The following is a 16121-nucleotide window of genomic DNA, read 5'->3' on the forward strand; positions in this document are numbered from 1 at the left end:
GCAAATATATGCTGCATCTACCAGTGCTGAGGCATGCTTGTGCAAGACAAAGATGAAATGAAGGGGATGTTAAGGATGTCCATGGAGAGGTTAAGTGAAATTAGAACTATGGTTACTATCTCTAGTGCCCTGGGCTCTCCTCTGGCAATGCCTACAGCCCCCAGATTTTCAGAGTTTACTTCAGCCTGCCTTTAAAACAAAGTAGCTACCAAGTTGCAAGTCAAACATACTAATTGGAAACCTACTTCGAGGTCTTGAACAATGAGTAATGGAAAAAAGCCAGATCATATTTCTTCTTCTTACTCTCTTCTAAGTGGAACAGAAGAACAGGCTTTTCAAGCTTGGCTTTTTGTCAAGTTTCTTAAATCAACAAGGGCTTTGTGATGGTGTTATATACGCACACATGTGAGCACGCCTACCTGCCTCTTAGTCACTGCTGTAGCTTTGGAGCCCTTTGACCACATTCAGTTGCCTTCTACAGAGTGGCAGGCATCTCCAGTGTATTAAATGGGGAGTCATTTCCCTGGCTAACAGCAGAGAAGGACTCTATCCATGCACTTTCCAAGGTCAAGAGCACTGCATGAGCTGATCCCTCATGGGACACCAGAGAATCTACATGGGAACCCAGCCTCAGGATGTCCCAGAGTAGGAAAGGTCCATCAGCAGTCACTGCCAGGCTGAGAGAAACTCATCTACAGCCAGAGAACAGACTTCTAAGTGCTGGGTGTGTAGATCTGCACTGAGAGTGACAGCAGCCTGCCATTCACCCCAGGTATTCCTCCACAGCTGATACTCCCTCATGTGCAGCAGCCAAAATCCTTCTCTCCTGTTGTGCGCTGACGTACCAGGGCTGCTCCTCATTGGATAAAACCCAAATTCACTAATGTTTTATCTGACAGTAATAAGGGATGCAGTATAATCTTTGATCCCCAGTGGTATTCATAAAGTTGCAGCACCCTAACTTTTCTCAAAATGGAATATGATGCAATGATTCCATCCTACCCTCAAAAGATTTACAGGCAAACTTAGTAGCCCGGTGGCTGATTAGCCTGTGCAATGACAACAAACAAATGGACATTCAGGCAATGGTTGTTAAACAGAACGATGATTTGACAAGTTCTGACTTTACCTTATTTGCTAGAATATAACATTTTTGAGATAAGTACAGCATGTTGTCTAATAATTTTGTGACAGATTTCAGCACATTTAGAGGTCAGATTCTGTAAGCAGCTGTTTCTCAGAGAGCTTTGGGTTGAATCTCCTCTCCTAACCCCATGATATGAGGATGCTTTCAACTGCTTCACTTTATCAGAATACACAAAGACAGCATCCCTATACTCTGATTTTTCTACTTAGATTTCATAGCATGAGCTAATTTTTCTACAGAAAATGCTTTGAAAATGCTTTTTATGCACATTTCAAATACCATACACAGTTATTCCACTACTTCTCTTTAACATTACACAACTATTTTACACCTTCTAAATTAACCATGGAAAGACCTAAATTGTAATTTACATACAAAGGTACAAATTTCTGGAAAAATCAAATTACTCAGAAAACAGGCATATATTTTCCCCCCTCCTGTTATTAAAGGAGCAACAGATAAGGGAGCAATATATCAGATAATGCAACTTTATAATCAAAGAGAATGGGAAATGACAAGAAATGTGAAAATGTCTACTAACTTCTTAAACTGAGAAGTCTTGTCAGAAGAAATTATTGCACAACTGGTGGAATGATGGACTTAAGTGAAATATCTCTGATTTGATAGCAGTGTATAACCCAAAGCAAAATGTAATCTATTATATTTTAAATACTACATTAAACAGCGCAGTAGTGAGATGTGGATGAACCAGAATGTAATTCAAACAGAACAGGATTTCTGCACCAGGCCCTTCCAGTGACAAGAATTATAAGGGGAGTTATTAAACCCAGATTTTAGATGTTTGAAAACAGTAATAATGTATATGGATATCATATACACGTTAATACATAAGCATATGTAACAAATACTGACTTCAGTCTGCTAAAATGGCTATTGTTTCCTCCTCATCATTTAAGACTTTAGTCACAGAATCATAGAATCACAGAACTGTAAGGGTTGGAAGGGACCTAGAGATCATCTAGTCCAACCCTATGCCAAAGCAGGTTCATCTACAGCAGGACAGGCTGGACAGGAACGCATCCAGGAGGGTTTTGAATATCTCCAGAGAAGGAGACTCCACAACTGCTCTGGGCAGCCTGTGCCACTGCTCTGTCACCCTCCAAGTAAAGAAGTTTTTCCTCATGTTGAGATGGAATTTCCTGTGTTCTAGTTTGTGTCTGTTGCCCCTTGTCCTGTCATTAGGCACCGCTGAGAAGAGCCTGACTCCATCCTCTTGACACCGCCCTTTAGATATTTATAAGCATTGGTGAGATGCCTTCTTAGTCTAGTCTTCTCCAGGCTAAACAGACCCAGGTCTCTCAGCCTCTCCTCATAAGAGAAGTGCTCCATTCCCTTCCTGATCTTTGTAGCCCTCCGCTGGACTCTTTCCAGTAATTCCCTGTCCCTCTTCAACTGGGGAGCCCAGAACTGGACACATTACTCCAGATGTGGCCTCACCAGGGCAGAGTAGAGGGATAGGATAACCTCCCTCGACCTGCTGGCCACGCTCTTTTGAATGCACCCCAGGAGACCATCGGCCTTCTTGGCCACAAGTGCACATTGCTGGCTCATGGTCAACTTGTTGTCCACCAGGACTCCAAGGTGTTACTCTACAGACTCTACAGAGCAGCTTTCCAGCAGGTCAGCCCAGCTGATGCAAATCGCTTGTGAAATTGTATCTTACATGCTGCTTTTCACCACCCTCTTCACTAACATTTTACAGAGACTTTTTTAAACTTTGGGTAGAATAAAGAGCCCCTCACTCCCCCAGAAACCTAGCTATGAAACTAATGTAGAACCTAGGATATTTGAAAATCTAAACAAGATACATACAAGTAAATTAAGTAGTAAAAAGTACTGAGATAAATGAAATCTGTACACATCTGCAAAAGGAACTTTAGAAGCTTTCACAGCACTTCCAATTGTTTTCCTCTGTAATTTCCAGCAAAAAACTGAGCTTAAAAACTGGCACTTAAGGAATTAAGCTGTCAAAAAGATTTCCATTATGTCACAAATCTTCCACCTGGAGTTCAGCATGGTCTCAAGCAAGCCACTTGCACAATTACTAAACATAGATGTTTACATCTGCAGGTATGAAAAGCACTTTGATTGATGTTCGTGCAGGCAGACAACCAGTCTCTAGTGTCTGCACCTGCAAAAGAAGAACCAAAATTGCTCCTACACAAAATTAAATACCAAAACTCTTATGGCTCAGAATCACACTCAAGAATGTTTTTAAAGTTAAGAAAATTATTAACTCAATGGGACATATGCCTGTTTGTAAATTGTCTTACTGAGAAACAAAATCCTCCCAGGTACCTATTATCAACACCACTACTACCAATTCTTCAGCTTGTTGTGAACTCTCCGCTGTTTTTTCTGGACTTACTTGCTATAAAGACTGAATACTTAAAAGTCACATAATTCATACCAGATGTCTTAACTCCTGCATCTCCCAGTGGTCAAAATTTCAGACCAGTTCAGATGTGGATACAAGACCACATATCTTTGTAAATCTAGTCTTAACACACAACACACAGTTGACAAAAGAAAATACTTGACCTGTACATAGCAGTGACATCAGGTGATGCCTCATTTCACACAGCAGCAAATTTAGAAAAAGAAGAAAGATGCCCTTCAGAAAAATGAAATTAATGGCTATATAGTTATGGAAAAAGAGACATTTCTTAATAACACTGTTATAAATTACAACATGATTAACTTACATAAGAAACTTTGAGATCCTATTTGGATTATGAAACAACAACAGAAACCACACTAAACAGTGCAAGTAAACATCTCCTGTTTACCAAGTGGTTTGTTCTGTCCACTGAGCTCTGGATACAATGAGAAATATTCTAAAATGAAAAAAACACTCACTTATGAAGGGAATTTCAGTACTGATAAATCTTCTCTTTTGAAAATGGAACTGATTTTAGACATTCTGAAATCTTCTCTGGAAGGGAATTTCAGGGGGGGAAAAAGTAATTTTGAAAAAAAACCAAAACAAACTCCAAATGCTTCTAAGATTTTAAACAATTTTCCTGAAGTCTGGGGGCAGTTTTGGGAATTTCTACCAAACAGAAACAGACCTAACAGGGCTTCAAATTAAGATAGTGTCCCCAGAGTATGTAGGATCTCATGGTAGTGAGAAGCTCTGGGTCCCTGAGATTCAGAACAGTTTATATTTGTTCTAGGGATGGATGGTGCTACAGAACTAAGAGAAATTTCTGCCTCTGTTTTAACTGAAGTTTATCAAAACTAAAAGGTTTCATTGAAACCATGAAGGATTTTTAACTGGAAACTTTCAATTTGCCAAAAGCTGCTTCACTGGTAGATTTCTGATCTATTCATAAGAACCAGTACTGAAATCATCTGGTCTCTTCAGAGCACAAAATTTTTCAATGCTTTATTGAATATTGTGACTTAGGTTGTAAATTACTCAATGACTACTTCACGTCTCCTAATAAAATTCATTAACTCATGGCAAAAAGGTGTCCCTAACCTGAGCAAGAGGTATGGACCCTGCAGTACGTATCTAGACATACATTTTTCTCCCTTTCCTCTGTTGCTTTTTAAACTCAAATCTACTTTCTGCATCCTCTGCACTGACATTTCACACACTGTATTGGATGCTGAACCGTAAGCTGTCAGTTCACTTTCTCTTTTTAAACAAACAGGTTCCTTTCAGCTGTGACACCAAAGCAGGTCCCACATTGTGCTTACCCTAGCTGAGATCCATTCATGGTGACTTGTTCGCTCTGCAAGAAACCATTTCTCCCTGCTGCTGCCATAGCAGCTGTCAATGGCATCCTTTTCCCATCTGTTTCTGCAGCAACACTGGTTATTGAAGCTGGGTGGGAAGCTTCCCTCCTGGTCTGTGTGCTTCTGAAAGTAGTCTGGTACCAGTTGGACCTTAAAGATTGCCTGTTTTGAGACCCCAAATGGGAAGTAACTGGTGATCTCACTTGTCCCATCGCACTGCCCGAGGTCAGGTAGTTCTCTTTTTCCAAAAGGTTGGTCATGCTGCGACTGTTGCCTGCTTGATGGTACATAGGTATGGTGGGGCTGGGGTAGACACCATCAAGGAGTGCATCATTAACAGTCTCCATGTGGGAGTGTCTCTTAAAAGAGCGTCCCCTGTTCACTGAATCACGAAGAGTGTAACCAACAATCTCAGACCGAGCATATCTGGGTGGGACGGTCCCGCTGGGTCTCCTGCTATCTCCATGCCTCGCGGAGAATCCAGTTGAAATCCCTCTGTCATAATGAAAATCATTGGACACGTATGCCAATCTTTCAGGACCTCGTTGGGGTGAAACCTCTAGTCTCTTCAGAGGCTGTCTTTGAGCTCTCTCTTCTATTGTCTTGTAAGCAATCCTCGTCCCCCAGCCATTTGTATAAGAGGATGGTGAGGCGACCTGTACCAGGGTGCATAAAAGAACAGGAGTCACAGTGAGCTCACAGCATTTAGGATTAATAGCAAAGAAACCAAAGCAAAAAAGTAAAGATAAAAATTCTAAGGTCTACTATCAGAATCAAAAACTAAAACATGAACACCACCAAAATTGTGTATTAAATGGTATTCTGCAACACTTCTTTGTACCTGCCTAATGAAGGCAAGAAGAAATATGGTCTAAACACTAGGAGACAAAGTCTAAGCATATAGTCTTCTATCATTAATTCAAAATAGGTGCATAAGTCAATTATGCCTGGTACTGAACAGTTTGCTTATTAATGGAAATTTATTTTCAGTTTGAAACTCCTTGGGAATTAACACTCACATCTGCTACTAAAATTAAATTCAAGGGTGTCCAATAGACAGAAGAAAATTAATCAGTCAGATATTAAAATAATAGACTGAAGTGTCTGCATATTGTTATTAACCTTATTAATATAAGGGTTTTTAGCCCTCCTGTTCACTTTGTGGTAGGATCTAGTAAAAAGAGATTGTCCCTTCCTGTTGTCTAACATCTTAAAAATGAAGGAGGATACATAACATTCCAAGGAAACCAAAACCGACCATTTCACCTTCTCAATGGTTTCCCTATTTCTACAGCTGAAATTTAAGATGATATTTCTTTTCTTGTCCCTAATGGGCATGGATAATAATGGATTATCATCTTGTTTTACAATTTCCTCTTTTCTAAACTCAGCAAAACCACATCCTTCAACCTTTCTTTGTGTCTTCAAGATTCTTACTGTTTAGGTGCCATTTGGGGTCTTTCCAATTTTTCTACCTTTTTATTACACTCTACTTTGTTTAAGGGCCGTTTAGATGGGGTACTGAGGGATATGGTGTAGGGGAGGACTTTGTAGAGTAGGGTAGATGGTTGGACTCGATGATCCCAAGGGTCTCTTCCAACCTCAATGATTCTATGATTCTATGATCATACTCTATTCAAGACCTTACAGAACTAAATCAACTTGGGAGACTATCTTACATTGAAATAAAGGAGTCATGGCCCATTTTTTTTTAAATCAATAAGCACAGTGGAAACCAGCCATAAATCAAAGCCCCATATATTCTATTTCCATGTTGTATTAAAGTTTTGTAACATTAAAGGCATTTTTAAGGTAAACTGAGAAGTTTAAACAAGTTATTAATTGAAGGCACAGTGCTTAGCAGATAGCAGCCAGACTGAAATCCCTTAATGTCACTGTTGAGGAGTTACTGAGGGTGATAATGAACTCACAAAAGGAGTGAAGGTCGCTGAATCTAGTAGGCTGAGGCAAGGATCATTGGATATATCTGTTTATTCTACTGAAGCTATGCAAGGATATCTTTATCTTTTGTTTGGGGATAAGGAAATTAATGCTTTTGTGAAATACTAGATCTTGTGGCTATTTCTGACTTTCACACAGGACAAATAGTCTCTCTTTACTTTTTGGTTTTTTTAATTATCTTTTTTCCCCTGCCTGGAAAACTGTAGCATTTTCTTGTGGTTCCTATGTCACCTCCAGTTTTCCTCTTGTTGCTCTCTTCTAGAAAGAAGAGATTCACAACAAATATTAAGGAATGGATGATAGGTGAGAACAGGGTAGGAGGACACAGAAGGAAATGGATTTAAGCAAGTGGTTCTAACTCTACCCATACAGACGGAGCTGATTAATTAACTGGCTGAGCTATTTACTTTAACTAGAATAAGCCATTCTTGACACATCTAAAATTAAGAAATACTTAGCCCCTACATACACAGCTATTTATTAAATAAATATTTCTGCCCCCAAGCTGAATCGGCTTCAATTTACTAATGTTGATCATGCACCAGCATTGCTATTGAGCTACGTGTTGATTTCCAAGTCATATGGTTACTCCTTCAAGTAGGTTCACATCAGTTATGAGCTGCATTATAAACCCTGCAGAAAACCAATTATTTATCTCAGCATTCAGACCGTGAACCCAAGAAAAGTTGGTCAAAATAATCATGTGAACTTATGCTTAGACAGTTTAGAAACATCACTGTATTGCAAGGACAGTATTGCTGAAATTCTTGTAATGCTAAAACAGGTTACAACAGGATTATTTTAAATGATAAGGAACACTCAACCTGTCATCATGAAACTAAAGCAATGCTTTCCTGTAGTTTTGGATGCTTAATTCCCTAACCTCTTTCACCACATTCCCAGCTCCTACCTGTGTTGTTTGTTACCCCATGGGATCGCTGGACTTCTTCTAGCAACCTCCAACTGTTTGGCTGGGGGAGTGGCAGCATGGCCTCCAGCCCCTTTGGGCTACCAATGTGCTGACTGACCAGCTGGTCACCTGGTGTGACGGATAACGATCTGACTTGCCACAGCCTTTGCCTTAGTGGGGTGTTAATATGGTTTTTCATTTTCTACCCTGATGGTAGAAAATTGATTCTCACAAAACCAACAGGATTCCAGAAAGTCTGTGTGTACAACTGAGCTGAATTTAGCCATTGGGCTCAGAAGTCACCAGAAGGGGGAAACTTGTTAACAAATCTCAGTTGTAAAAACCTTCTTTTCTGGAAATTGGGCTTTAAAAAGCAAACAAGCGAGTAAGCAAACCTTGAAACACCATCTACATGCTACTGTTTGTGGTAATAAAATGAATAAACTATGCATGTGATATTGTATTTATTTCTCTACCTTGTCTTCTTTCTCTCACCTGGTTTGATTGATAATATGAGAAACCATAGGGGATTCTTGGTGCAAAATCATTTTCAGTAATTCCCATGTTATAGACACGCTCTGGAACGCTGGATGCACGGTGCAAACTCCCTGTAACCAAAGACCAATATTAGTAAGATTTTAACGAAACATGATACTGTTATAAAGGATGATTTATAGGGAAATGTCTCAGTCTGCACTGCCATTAGTATATATAAGCTGAAAATCAGACGGGTAAATGATGGAAAGAGGTTTGCATTCATCGTATCACATTCAAAACATGGCTAAGCAAAGCTTTCTGAGGACACAAGCTATTTTTTCAGTTTCCTATTTATTTTACTTAAGACATATTTTTAAATTTTAGAAGTCATGTTTTTCATGTAGCTATTTAATGATAAGTGTTTTACATAGCAAGCTGATAGTTTAAATATTCCAGATAATAGCAGATTATTAAGTACTGAGAAAAGGTATCACTGAACAGCTACTAAAAACACTTATTTTCCACCATAAACACTTCGAATATATATGTATGGTTTATATTGGAGGCTGATTATAACATGCACAGGATACATTAAATTAAAATATTGCAGCTGTAGACAAGAAACATGGGTTGATGCATATAATCCTGTTACTGTGCACCCTACAGATGCAATTTGCACAGTGTACCACTGTAAATAAATAGCCTACATGGAATATAGACTGTTGATTTCATAATTGAGTCTATTTCATAGCTGAGTTTATTTCATAAGTTGAATCTCTCTCAACTGCTGATGTTCCTTCTCCCTTGGGTGCTAGTTTAATGATAATATACTGGAGCAAGTAACGCTCCACTAATCTCCTCAGTGCTTCACCCAAAGAGCACAATGAGTCCATAAACAAATTCCATGGCTTATGGAGGCACGTGGCATACGATGCTGTAAAGCAGGGTTGTTTAATGACACTTCAAATCTGCACCTGAAAGGTTCACTAATCCTACAGATAACGTAGGAGATCTACAGTATATCTGCTCTGATTCTTTTTTTCCATGACCCAGGATTCAAAATAGAACAGTGCATTGTGATTAATTCTTTCATTAAAATGGCATTCTTCTATTAATTAAAAACAAGCCACCTAAAAACTTCAGGCTCTTTCTTTTTCACTGATACAATGCATTTTCAAAGAAAAAGTGTTTCTATTAATATTTTTTTAAAGCAACAGATACTGTTGAAATAATTATTCATTTTCAAATAACACAGGTTATGACACAGGTTTAAAGAGGTGAAAGAGAAATTGAAAGCAAGATATAGTTCAAACTGGTCATAAATGGGGCCAGTGTGTGCTGCAGAAGTTTAGGCTGAACAGATAAGTGGTCAATAAAGAAGCTAATTGGCCATGAATTTTCAAAATAGCAGGTATTACCTGAGATACTACAAAAAAGAGATCTAAAGAACCAATCGCTAACTTGGTCAAATTGATGAAGTCTCTACTTGTAAAAACAGTTGGAGTCATATGCCAATGGGAATTCAGGTGCCAAAACCATGCAGGCAAGGGCCTGCTGAGATTTTTGAAGCAGCTAGTATATATGTGCTAAATAGCTGAGGCTTTCGGTTCATGCAGTTAGACTCTGGCCTTCATTAGGTATCTCTAGGGACTTCAGTACTCCTCTATCGCTAATCCTTAGTGTCTGTAGATAGTTAAGGGGCTTGCAAGAATGAAAATAATGAGACTCATGTAATAAGAAAAAATATGAATGATTCTCACTAGCACGTAGCTACCTGGATAAGTCCAAACAAGTGTATACAACATACTGCAACACAATAAAATAGCAGACTGCAATGATTTGAGGCCTAATTCAGTCATACTTTGCAGTTACTTTGCTTATTTAATCATACTTTCCAATTCTTTTATTTTGGCCATGGGAGACAGATTTAAACATGTATCAGGTGATTTGTTAAGACACATTCACGGTAACTTTGCGTCATGAGAGTGGAATGATGCAGCTTGGTCAAACTCATGATTTGGATTGTAATAATTCCTTCGTGACATTACAAGGTTACCATAGCCCAAGGGTTACCCAAGTACATGAGAAAGCAGTAACAGAAAATTGTTGGTTTATACTGCAAAAAATTCCTGCCAACGTGCAGTGACATCCAAATTTCCAAATTCATATAAATCTCTCATTTTTATGATATAATTCCCATATCAATGTACCATTTCAGGTGCCCAATATGATTCCATCTTAGGCTATCACCTGTGTCTGCTTTTTAAAGATTCACTTTAGTAATTGCTGCTTATTAAAGTACTTTCACATAGTAAGTCTTGAAATATACATTTCTGTTTCTTTGTAGTTAGCATTTTTTGACCAGTTTACTCAGTGAGAAATTACTCTTGGTTATTTATCTACTGAGGGCATAATGATCCTTTAAGCAAGCAATCTGTGCATGTTTTAGGTAACTCTAAACTCCCTGTCTTTACTAAAAAATAAAAAAATGAGGATAGATTAAAATAACAAGGCTGTCCATGAACTAGTAAAGGATAAACTACATATCTAGCAGTTCTCTCTTTGCAAAAGCAAAATACAGTCAACCAGAAATTGCAACACTCAGTTATCTTCAAGTAGTCCTCTTCTTTTAACCTTCAGTCTCCCTCTGAAACTATCCATCAATAAATATTTTTCTCTTTCAGAGTTCAACACAGTATATGATAGCTCACGGGATTTCACTTTGCGTTTACAGTATCTCTTTCTTGCTCTTACCACATAACTAAATTATTTTGCCAGCATTTTACCCGTAGATTTATTAGGTAGACATAAAATGGTTGTCTTTTTACTGTGTCCTATTCACTTGTGCCAAAAGCCAGTGTGTTAGAGGAAAAAGCGATAACTGAAAATGCTGTGTCTTTCCATTAGTTATGAGACAGAATAAGTGTTCTGATCAAAACTTGCTTCTGTCTGTGAAGTTCCCTTCAGTTTATTTTCACCATACCACAAAAACCCACGTGCTTTTCACACTTTCGCATTTGCCCAGTATTAAGTTATTCAAAAATTATTAGGCAGATCTTACACACTCAGTGCACTGGTTAAAAGAAAAAAAAAAAAAAGCGATGACTGTTTTTTTAAAAATAAATTTATATTATGGGCTCATTTACCATTAGGATTAATTTTTTCTAACTGTGAGACTCAGTGTTTCACGTCTCACAAAAACTCTGTTTTCAGAAACTACTCACACTACTCAGTTACTCATCGACAGGGGACAAATGCTATTTGGGAGGCCACAGGATACCACACTGGATTTCCAGCAGTCAGTCAAGAAAAGGATGGGTTTCCTACAGGCCCTGCATCATGTCTGTCAACCCATGAGGATATTTTGGAAAACTCAGGCACCTCAGACAGCAGCAGACGCCCATGTGTGGGCAATTGAGTGGAACCGTTTATCACAGTCTCCCCTCTCCCCTGTCAGTATGAACTGAAGCAGCTCAGGAATGCTTTGGATGTGGTCAGTGAAAGACGAAAACTAGATGCCTTTGCTCTTCTCCACGCCTAAAATAAAAGCTGTATACAAATCACCTGATACAGCGACAGCTATGATAAAATTTTAAGATCTGAAAAAACAATAACACTACCAGGAGAGAGACTGTACAGACAACTGAGGAAAAAATCCCATCCATTTTCATAAAGGCTCTTCTTGAGCCACCTTTGCTCCCCTGGACATGACAAGTCCAACATCTCTTGAAATTTCCTCCCAAGCACTCACTGTATATGGCTGCAGACAGATCAACCTCGTCTTTGCTTGGCTTTCAAAAATAACAATGACAAGAAGCATCTCTAAGACATATGATATATGAAAAAGACAATTATTGTCCATTAAGGAGTTAGGTGTATCAAATTCCCCTCAAATCATGTACAGTCTTAACTCTCAGTTGTGTCTTTTTCAGCGCCTTTGTATTTGAATGGTTACCACGAAAGCCAAATTTTCGCTTTAAACTCCCCACTTGAGGCATCAGTGTAGCTGTACTCTGAGCACAGAAGTCTAGTATGGGCTGCAATATTTTCATGCATCCTGAGTGCCCACTTCACTGAGTACCCACCTAACTGAGTACCCATTGTCCGCTCGCGCTCAGGGCAGGTGGGTGATTGTATCCACAACAGAGATTCATAAATGTTCCTGGACTGTCATCTTTTAATCCTTTTTTTATACTGCACTGCTCACGATGGACCGAGATGGTGAGATTTAAGAATGGCGTATAAAAACGTCACTGAATAGCTTCATCTGGAGATCAAAGAGCCTTCTTTTTTGACTGTGTGCCTGCAGCACTCTGCCAGTACACGCCTGCTCCCAAAGGAGTTTTTCTAACATTTTTTACTTTGTACTGGTCAGTACATTTACACAAGTGCTCCAATTTAAAAAAAATTTCTTCTGGCTCAGGAAACAGAGGCAAGTAATTTAATGAAAGCAACAAAAAGTTGAACTCACTAACGTGGAATTTTTTCTACTTTCTTTTCCCACAAAGATATAAACAGAAGATCACTACGAAGCAGCCAATGTGGTCAGAATTCTGCAAAATAGAAGGCTGAGGATATAAAACTCACTCAAACCCCTAAGAGCAAGTTTAACAAAAAATACTAGTAAGAATTTTGGAAATAAAGAAATGTGAAGAATAAATAAGGCTCTGACTGCAACCGTCTTGTATATGATGCTGTTGATTTGAAAATCGCATAAGTTTTAATTATGTTTTTTATAAACACACTGTGTTTATAAAACTCTGTGAGAGAAAGAAACTCTACACAGACTGCAGTTCATCAGGTCAGTTCACTTTGTACAATATATTACTCAGTTCCGCCCTCATTTCTTATAATGGAACTGATAAGGATGTATAGGATGTAGTAGACTGGAGTCCAGGGATTATACTAAAGAAACAGAAATAGCAGAAATGAATTTAACAAGCCAATCAAAATCCAAATGGAACAAGACCAGAGGCAAGCAGACTCATAAACAGAATAAAGTTTTATAGAATCCTAAAGCATACGTAAAATAATCAATACTGTTGCATCATATGCATGCTGAAAAACACCAGTCATTAACGTACATGATTCTGAATGCCATTTTTCTTTGATAAGGCTGAACTATCTGCCATTTCATTTCCGCCTTTAAACAGCATTCAGAAATCTGATACGGCTGCTTTAGTTGTTCAAAATTTTTCGGGGAAGCGTAATCTTTCATTTATAAAGGTTCAGCAACTGATGAACTGGAGAAGTTGCACCTGTTCAACTACTGCTTGAAAAACTATTAAAAACGTTTGACAAAGTCTTGAAAGGAGCAGGGGCACTATGTGATTTCAGTGATCTGGCAGCTGCTGGAATCCCCAAATCTGAGGATGGCCTGAATTTGTATTTAAAAAAAAAAAAAGAAGAAATACACCTTCAAAAAGCAGAGGAAGGAGGGAGGGAGGAGAAGGGCATAAAACAACAATGACGGTAGAAGGCAAAAAGATGTTTTTCCATTTAAAGGTAATGCGGAAGGCTAAGCAAACACCTTTAATTTGAAACTTTAAGGAGAAATTATACTGCCTGACAGTACTTCATGCAGCTTCAAAGCTTCCAGTTCCAGTGAAAAATGGGTGTGCACAGATGATACCGGGTAAGACTTTTGCTACCACTTATTTTTCATACCCAGTGGTTATGTGCTTGGCTAATTTTAGGCATGTATGTGAATACTCTGGTTAGGTATGTGCTAAGTACCTTGCTGAACAGGGTCTGGAATAATCCTAGAGATAGGACAGTTATATCACAGAGGCCTGCTCCTGCTAAATCTTTCTATTGTCTTCCCTACGACAGCAACAATATGAATATATTGTTTGGTGAATATATCTAGAAAACTGTTATAATTCAGAGAAAGTGAGGTTTTTGTATGTAAAACAGTGCAAATTTTTTAAAAAGTACCCTATCTACAAGAATTCAAATGTTTCTCAAAGCACAGTCAAATTTTGAGCCAGTCTATGATGAAAGCGCATCGGGATACACATGTATATATATGTATATTTTTCAGAAAAGTCAACATACTAAGTACATGACAGGCATTTGTTTCACATTATAGATATTTGAGAGATAGTCATACACAAATATTATACACACATATTATATATATACACATGTATATATATAATAATATAATAATAATATAATAATATAATGTATATAAGGAACACATTCCAATTTCATTTATTTTTTCTGGGTTTTGCAATGGGACTAAAAATGTGCAGGGTGAGTTGGGCACAAGAATATGTTTGAAAGAAGAAAAGTTCATTTTACGCATTAACAATACACGTAACAGACAGACACTGCTGATCCTGAAGCTTTAAAGTTTTGGTGTCTCAGAAATCCAAAGAGCTCAAATATTTGGCTTTTAGAAAAACAAAGCAAACCAAGACAACTGTCCCCAAATCCACCAGGTCTGTTAATATATTCCGGAGAAGTTGAGTTAGAAGGATGGGAACTTTGTCTTCACAGTGTTTTAGAGACATAATCTGAGGTTCATAACACCATCTCATTAATAACTACTGCTTAAAAAACTTTTCCCAGGCTCTCTATTGAGAGGAAAAGAAATCATGTTGCTCTAAAAGTGTTTAGAAACCTTATTGAAATGAGAGCTGCCAAGTTAAGGACTTGCATCTGTAGCTGCACAGCTGTGTATACCTGTTTATGCGATGTGTGTACTTAACTTTTCTGAGCAGAGTCTATCTGTGCCTGCATTGTATGCATTTTTGCCACGAGGTGTTTTTTAGATGGAAGCCAGATGAAGTACAAGGAAACATTCCTCTGCCTGACAAGATAGATGAGCGGAGTACAGTTATAACTTTAAAGACCTTTGGCTCATAGCTTTTTTGCAAACGAAAGGTGACAGCTTCTTTAATGACAACCGAGCAACAGGGTATATAGCCTGTAAGTCACTCTTATCTTCCTATTTACAACCAGAATTGACGTTTTTATGGTAAGGGTTGGGGTTTTTTTGTTGTTGAATTATTTACCAAACCCCTCGAGCAGCTTCCCTTTAGCCCCTGGCACCAGCACCTGACAAAGTCACCCTGTGGGTGCCTGAGGCTGCAGTGGGACCCTGGTTGGGGCAAAATGCATGATTCTGTGGACCTTCCTGCATGGATCCGTCCTTCTGGCTGTCCCCTTGTAAGAAGCAGGGATTGATGGACCTCAGGATGTGCTGGGCACGTCAAAGAACAGGGCAAAAAGAACCAAAAGCAGTCCCTGCCACTCACCCAAGTTACGGCAGTTGGGAGGGAGAAAGTTCTGCGTGGGGAATAAGCAAGGGAAGAGGCGACAGAGCCAGGACTTTCTGCCAAACCCGCTACAGGCCGGTGACACGAAGGGCCCCGCGTCTCCCAGCGCCGGGGAAGGGCCGGAGGCGGCCGGGGCCGCCCGGGGCCAGTTGGGGGGTCTCATCCCGGGGACCCTTCCCGTGCTCCCGCCGACACCGAAACCACCACCGCCGGGACCGGGAACTCACCGTTGTGCAGCGAGCTCCGGCTCTTCCTGGCCAGCGTCTGCTGGACCTGCCGATGGATCCGCAGCGCCTTCTCCTCCCCGGCCCGGTCCCCCGAGAGCTTGAGCCTGGCCTCGGAGGGCAGGGCCAGGCTGGAGCTGTCCAGCTCGCCCAGGATCTGCTGGCCCAGCACGGTACGGATGTAGCCCTGCTCGCCGGCGGGGCCGCGGCCGGCCATGGGCACAGCTGGGAGCCTCACCGCTCCACGCCGGTAACCTGTTGCTCCGCCGCCGCCTCCTCCTCCTCCTCCTCCTCTTCCCCAGCGCCGGGGCTCAGCCGCCGGGGGCCGGGCCGGGCCGGGCCGCGCCCAG

General features: G+C 39.8%; 1 protein-coding gene across 1 annotated transcript in view; it reads right to left on the reverse strand.

Moving 5' to 3' along the window:
- The window catches only part of PKP2 (plakophilin 2), a 45775-nt gene extending 29688 nt beyond the window's left edge, over positions 1-16087 (reverse strand). Inside the window, exons 1-3 of the mRNA XM_014937409.1 lie at positions 15775-16087; positions 8280-8392; positions 4874-5568 (exon numbers count right to left, since the gene is read on the reverse strand). Coding sequence (XP_014792895.1) covers positions 4874-5568; positions 8280-8392; positions 15775-15988 — 1022 coding nt within the window. The 5' untranslated portion in view covers positions 15989-16087. The remainder of the gene's footprint in view (positions 1-4873; positions 5569-8279; positions 8393-15774) is intronic.
- Positions 16088-16121: the final 34 nt, after the last annotated feature.

Source organism: Calidris pugnax, unplaced genomic scaffold (genome assembly GCF_001431845.1).
Source record: "Calidris pugnax isolate Ruff unplaced genomic scaffold, ASM143184v1 scaffold1, whole genome shotgun sequence".
In the NCBI taxonomy this organism is placed as follows: Eukaryota; Metazoa; Chordata; class Aves; order Charadriiformes; family Scolopacidae; genus Calidris; species Calidris pugnax.